Source organism: Papaver somniferum, unplaced genomic scaffold (genome assembly GCF_003573695.1).
Source record: "Papaver somniferum cultivar HN1 unplaced genomic scaffold, ASM357369v1 unplaced-scaffold_131, whole genome shotgun sequence".
NCBI classification, from domain to species: domain Eukaryota; kingdom Viridiplantae; phylum Streptophyta; class Magnoliopsida; order Ranunculales; family Papaveraceae; genus Papaver; species Papaver somniferum.
In genome coordinates, this window is record NW_020622270.1 from 4,722,726 (window position 1) to 4,729,741 (window position 7,016).

At 38.3% G+C, this 7,016-nt stretch overlaps 1 protein-coding gene across 1 annotated transcript; it reads right to left on the reverse strand.

Annotated features, from left to right (window-relative positions):
• Positions 1–441: 441 nt before the first annotated feature.
• LOC113332501 (polyubiquitin-like) lies at positions 442–3,268 on the reverse strand. Its single transcript, XM_026579040.1, has 2 exons — positions 3,115–3,268; positions 442–2,247 (listed from the first exon to the last, which is right to left on the reverse strand). Exon 2 carries the CDS (start codon positions 2,245–2,247, stop codon positions 637–639), a length of 1,611 nt encoding a protein of 536 aa, XP_026434825.1. The 5' UTR covers positions 3,115–3,268; the 3' UTR covers positions 442–636.
• Positions 3,269–7,016: the final 3,748 nt, after the last annotated feature.

The window sequence follows — 7,016 nt, forward strand, 5'->3', positions numbered from 1 at the left end:
GTGTGAAGGAACTTTTGAATAATCAAATAAAATAAATTTATTTCGACTCCAACTTCAAATTTCTTTACATTTTTTGTATTTTCATTGCGTTATAACCTTAGGGTAACCAAACATAATAATAAGATAATTAATGATAAAGGGTTAAAGTTTGCCCATATTAAGGGGTGTAGTACCCTAAAGAGACATGATAAAGGGAAAAATATGGTATTTCCTATTGGTATGTGGAAAGGCCTGTGCCTAAGCTGGCAGGACTTGCCAGCTGCCTTTTGCTTTGCTTGAGCAACTGCGGCATAGACTGTCCAAGCAGAAGAAGTGCCCTGGCTAAACAGACGGTTCTGTTTCCTTGAGCAACTGCAGGATAGATTGCTCAGGCGAAAGAAATGTACCCTCGCCTTGCTGACTAAACAGACAGTGCTCTAAAAATTAAAAAAAAAAAAGAGCTGTTCATCCAAAAACGCAAAAAAGAAAGATAAAATACTAAAGGTTCACGAAACCTTAAACCATACAGTACAAGTGCTAACCAGAAGATAAACAGCAAGCACAATATAGTTTCAAAACGAGGCAGAAAATAACTAAAACCACCTAGACAACCAAACATGTTCCTGGGCATACTGGAGGAACACCGTAAGCACCTACTCAATAATCACCACCACGAAGACGAAGGACAAGGTGAAGAGTGGATTCTTTCTGAATGTTATAATCAGCAAGAGTCCTTCCATCTTCCAATTGCTTTCCAGCAAAAATCAACCTCTGCTGATCAGGTGGAATCCCCTCCTTATCTTGAATCTTTGCCTTCACATTGTCAATGGTATCAGAACTCTCAACCTCCAATGTGATAGTCTTACCAGTAAGGGTCTTCACAAAAATCTGCATACCACCACGTAGACGAAGAACCAAGTGAAGTGTCGACTCCTTTTGAATATTGTAATCAGCTAAGGTTCGTCCATCTTCCAATTGCTTCCCTGCGAAAATCAATCTCTGCTGGTCTGGAGGAATACCCTCCTTATCCTGAATCTTAGCCTTCACATTATCAATTGTGTCCGAACTCTCCACCTCTAAAGTGATAGTCTTTCCAGTCAATGTCTTAACAAAAATTTGCATTCCTCCCCTGAGACGCAACACCAAGTGAAGTGTAGACTCCTTTTGGATATTGTAATCAGCAAGTGTGTGGCCATCTTCAAGTTGCTTGCCTGCAAAAATCAATCTCTGCTGATCTGGGGGAATTCCTTCCTTATCTTGAATTTTTGCCTTCACGTTATCAATTGTATCAGAGCTTTCAACTTCAAGGGTAATGGTTTTGCCAGTAAGGGTCTTGACAAAAATCTGCATACCACCACGCAGACGAAGAACAAGGTGAAGGGTTGATTCCTTCTGAATGTTGTAGTCTGCAAGGGTACGACCATCTTCGAACTGTTTACCAGCAAAAATCAACCTCTGCTGATCTGGAGGGATTCCCTCCTTATCTTGGATCTTTGCCTTGACGTTGTCGATAGTGTCGGAGCTCTCAACCTCAAGTGTAATAGTTTTCCCAGTTAGGGTCTTGACAAATATCTGCATACCACCACGAAGTCGAAGGACAAGATGGAGAGTAGACTCTTTCTGGATGTTGTAATCAGCTAGAGTCCTACCATCTTCAAGCTGTTTACCAGCGAAAATCAACCTCTGCTGATCTGGAGGGATTCCCTCCTTATCCTGGATCTTTGCCTTGACGTTGTCGATAGTGTCGGAGCTCTCAACCTCAAGAGTAATAGTTTTTCCAGTTAGGGTCTTGACAAATATCTGCATACCACCACGAAGTCGAAGGACAAGATGGAGAGTAGACTCTTTCTGGATGTTGTAATCAGCTAGAGTCCTACCATCTTCGAGCTGTTTACCAGCGAAAATTAATCTCTGTTGATCAGGGGGAATTCCTTCCTTGTCCTGAATCTTAGCCTTTACATTGTCAATAGTGTCGGAGCTCTCAACCTCAAGAGTGATGGTCTTACCGGTCAATGTCTTAACAAATATCTGCATTCCACCACGAATACGCAGAGTAAGATGGAGGGTAGACTCTTTCTGGATGTTGTAATCAGCTAGAGTCCTGCCATCTTCAAGCATCTTACCAGCAAAGATCAATCTCTGCTGCTCTGTGGGAATTCCTTCCTGATCCTGGATCTTGGCTTTAACATTGTCGATGGTGTCGGAGCTCTCCACCACAAGAGTATTGGTCTTCTCAGTTAAACTTCTCACAAATATTTGCATCGGCATCTACAAATTACCAATAACCATTCAGTGTTAGTAATCCATAAGAAGTTCGGTTCCAAAACCACACTACGCAATCCATGTGCAGAAACAGTCTAAACCTAAGTCTATGTTGATGGCATAGGAGAGAAGATTTCGAAGTAGTGTCAGCTACTAAAAAACAGCACATCCAAAACCGAATAAAATCTTCAATCAGAATGTAATCCATTGAATCAAAAGAAAAGCCAGCTACGTCTATTTTCTAATATAATCGAACTACCACTCTAATGTAACCTAAGTTGCAAACCATCGTGTCAAGGTGATTAATACCTATGCACAAAACCTGAATACCCTATTCATTAAATCAAAAGAAAGGTCGAAAACCTAACAATCTTCAATCAGAATGTAATCCTTTAAATCAAAGAAATAACAATAACATTAGCTCTGAAACCAGCTCTATGTTCTAATATAAAGTAGTAGTTCCATTCTTCTAATAATCTGAGCTAAGTTAGACCCCATCCAGTCAAAAGTGATCCATATGAACTAACCAGAACCATACTGCTTTACAAAGATTATAATATTACATGCACAAAAACAGAATACCCTCCTAACTTTAACCTTGTAACCTTGAATCAGAATCTAGCATGATCACAATAGCAAATTGAAGACCTAAAAATTAAAGATGAATCCCTAGATTCGATTTCGATATCCATCAGTGAATAAAACAGACTGAATCATCAACATCAGACCAATCAACCTTATAGAAATTCAAAAGACACAATCAAATCAAACGATACAAGATGCAAATACATATAAAATTGAGATCATATGGTCATCAAAAACCCAAATTGAGAATCAACAGCAAGAATTGATAACTGGAAGCTAAAATCTTACCTTGTGACAGAGAAGGCTAGGGCGGGGTTGAAGAATCGGAAAGCTTTTTGTTATGGAATCGTGAATCAATCGAGTCTTGAGAGAGTGCTTTGGGGAAACGCGAGATGGACAGGAAGAGGAATTGAGGTCTCTATTTATAAGCAATTGGTAAACGGTGACGTGCACGAATTAAGAAAGCGAAACGTAATGGAAATACTTGGAAATCGCGTTATTTCTTAATATATTTTAGATCTCGGGTCACATTTGGTAATATCACATATTTTAGATTACTATCACATGTTGAATCGGGCACGTGATAATAAAGGGTAGGCAACAAGGCAAAAGGGGCTATGGATATTATTTTCCATGAAATTTAGGAAAAATTAGGATTGTGTCAGCCCAGCAGGATAGGCAACTCTGTCCCCACCCTTGTTGTGGGTTGGCTTCGCCACTCGACTACTAGGAGATGCTTTCACATATGTTCCTTTCGGAACAAAAATGCCTCATTCACCATCGTGCTACAACTCTTAACTTTGAATGATAACGTTGCACACATATTTTCGGAGAAGCTGCATGCTACTATTTTTCTTCTGGGAGCATTGGTAAAATACCTTTTTCATTTCTTTTTTCCTTTTTTAGAACCCACAATTGGAGGATACTCTCACAAATTGGGGGATACTCACGGTTATATGGGGCTGAATTTTGGCTTTGGGGATATCCCATAATAAAAACTAAAAAATAAAACCTAAATTTGTCGTAGTGGAAAATATGGAGAAAGTAAAGAGACAAAGAGAGGTTTCTATTGATCAGGATAATAGAGTTACATGGATACAATATCCTTTATATATATGTAAAGGGAGTTGGGACGCACATCTGTGGGCTGTAAACCCTACAACACTCCCCCTTGTGCGGTCCAATAGAACTGTGTATACAGTGCTTCACATAAAATTCTTCGAATATAGTTCTTCAAATGTTGTCTTCTCCTAGGTGACTTGTGCCGAAATCAGTTGCCTTATAAAAACTTTGATAAGGAAAATCCCAGTGGGGAAAACCTTGGTGCAACTCTTCACATGTAGTACTTCACATGTTGTCTCGTACTTTACATGTAGTTCATCGCATGCAATACGATCTTCAAAGATGGAAGAGTGTAAGTTAATTGTCTCGTTAAAACTTTGTCAGGCTAACCCAGAGGGACAAAACCTGAATTAAAGAAAAAGAGTACAATATTAAGTAAAACTTAGAACATAGTTGGATGCATATATGTTGCCTCATTAAAACCTTGATAAAGGGAAAAGAGTACAACGTGACAGATGCAAGTAAAGGTGACCCGTTGCAGATGATCACTTTGCTCCGTTGAAGTTGACTAGTTGCTTCACAACTCCTAAGGCAGAAGATCCTCGTGGGAAATACAATAGCCTTAGCAGGGAAATTACATTCCCGTTGTTTGTTGTTGTCTCATTAAAAACCTTGCCGAGTAAAAAAACCCTGTAGGAAAAAGCTACCTCGGTGAAGGAAAATAGTTCAACATACCATTAGATCCCCCCCTGATGTCAGATAATTTTCATTAGTCTAATGCATTCAAAAGGAGTTTATCACACTTTACTTTGGTGACTTGAATGTTTATAAGACCATGTTGTTGATTCTGGAAGTTACGTTGCTTAAGAGAATATCGTGTTTCATTTCTTTGATTCAGATATTTTCAGTAATATCAACGTGATCTCTGTGTCTTCAACGTTCAACATACTTGATGTTTTTAGTATTGTCTCGCTAAAAACCTTGTCGAGTAACAAAACCCTTTGAGAAAAACTATTCTCGATCGAAGGGAAAAAGAGTACAACACATCTTCAATTTCGAAGTAAAACATGTCGACATCATATCCTTGGATCCTCCCCTGATGTTGGCATCTCCTCCTGATTAATTTCAGAGTTGTTCCAGACAGTTCCTTTAGTCATGTACTTTTCGAAACTGAATATCGGTAATGACTTAGAAAATAGTCTACCATATCTCCCCGTGATTACTTTCGTTGGAGAAGAGATTATTGTTCCTTCATAATCAAAAACCTTTGGATTGCAGTTCCTTTAGCATTCATTTTTATGTCTTTGCAGGGATAAAAGAAACTCATGTCAATGGTTACTTTTAAGTACATGATTACATTCACTGTACCATTCCAAAGACGTTGCGTTGGCGCTGAGCTATATCTAGCTAACAAGTTCCCCGAGGATGTAAAATTTAATCGAGTATATTACTATAGTAAGTACAACAATGCGTATGTTGTAATTAGATATGGGATTTCATCTCCAAAAACATCTTCGTTATCTTCCTTTAGACGAAATGGTTACTTACTTACATTTGAACCTCGAATAATCATGGGAGTGCTATCAGGATGCATGTATTTATTAAATTGCCTGACAACTTTAGACAAATGCAAACTGGTGGAATAATATACCACAATCTTAGTATTCGGTCGAGCTTTCCCCAGATTTTTCATCTCAAATTCAAATTTCAAATAGCTTTTAAGGTCTCTTATTACATCAAGAGTGCCCATCATGTCTGTACCATCGACATAGATAGCTACAATTCCAAATCAGGAACATTCTTGTGAATACGCAATGAAAATAACTTACTTGTCTATCCCCTCCAAATCAAATAGTCACTTGAACGGGATACTGCATCCGCTTGATTGTTTCTATTTATAAGTGAGTGTTCTATATAACTGTAAACATACTCTTTGGTTTAGAGTCACTTTATTTGGGTAAAAAAGGCTATCAAGTACTTTTGTAAACATCTTATATCTTTTGATTATTTCATAGATACGTAACAACCACATACATATGCTGCATTTCAAGTCCTTTTGAAATTACCAAGCTAACTGAGTAGCGGAATACTATGAAGTTCATTACTAGAGAACAATTCCAGGGCTTTGTGAGAAACCTCGCGCCACAAGGAGAGCCTTTATCCTTTAAGACTACTTTCTTCTCATTATGCTTTGTGACAAATTAATCATGTATGTCCAATAGGATTTACACTTGGTTGGTTAGCACTACCACACCAAATACCTGTATATTTGTCAAAGAACCAAGTTCTACCTATATTGTATAGGCCAAATATGCTCTTCGTTGCAAATAAGCAACGAGGATCTTGGTTCGATCTCATTTTGCTCTATTTACTTAAGCAATTGTATATGAAATTAATCATCAATATGCTCGCATGATCTTTCCATTGACTCGTGCGCATCCTCATAATCCACTTGGGATGTCATTGTTCTCTGGAATCATTAAACTTTGGAGCGTACTCCAATTTGATTCATGGATATATTCAGAGACAATCTTATGAGATGATTTCTGATGATATAAATAAGTTGTGCCTTCCTCACCTATTTGATTTCTAGGTGAGGATTGATCAAACCAAGTGGTCTCTCCAACTTCCTTTATGCAGCCACGACCTCAACCACACTTCCACTAAGTGTAGTTGCAACACGGAAGTGGCTACGATGTGGTCGGGCCACATCAATCAAGTATGTGGCCCCTCTTATTTTTTTGACACATCTATAAAATTGTTTTTTATGAGAAAAAGTAGGATACTTTTTACTTTAAAACTAACTTTCCAATATGTGTTGAGAAGGGAAAAGGGGCCACATACTTGTTTGATGTGGCCCGACCACATCCTAGCCGGAGCGTTGCAACACCTTAGTCTATGGTGTATATCCCTTATTGAGTATTTGTAACCTTGCAGGTAGGTTTGCAGCTGGTATGTGTGATCTCATCACTTTAGCGACATCAATGTACATTCTGAAAATTGATTATTCTTTCACTTCCCATTTACATTTGTGGAGTATAAAAATAAGTATGAGACATAGTGGGAACACACCACGACAATTCTTATCGTTCCCTTAGAAAATATTTTTTCTTATCTCCCCCCAACGA

Bases quoted from the DNA above. Each gene is read 5' to 3' on its own strand.
- LOC113332501 (XM_026579040.1), bottom strand. From the start codon at position 2,247: ATGCCGATGCAAATATTTGTGAGAAGTTTAACTGAGAAGACCAATACT.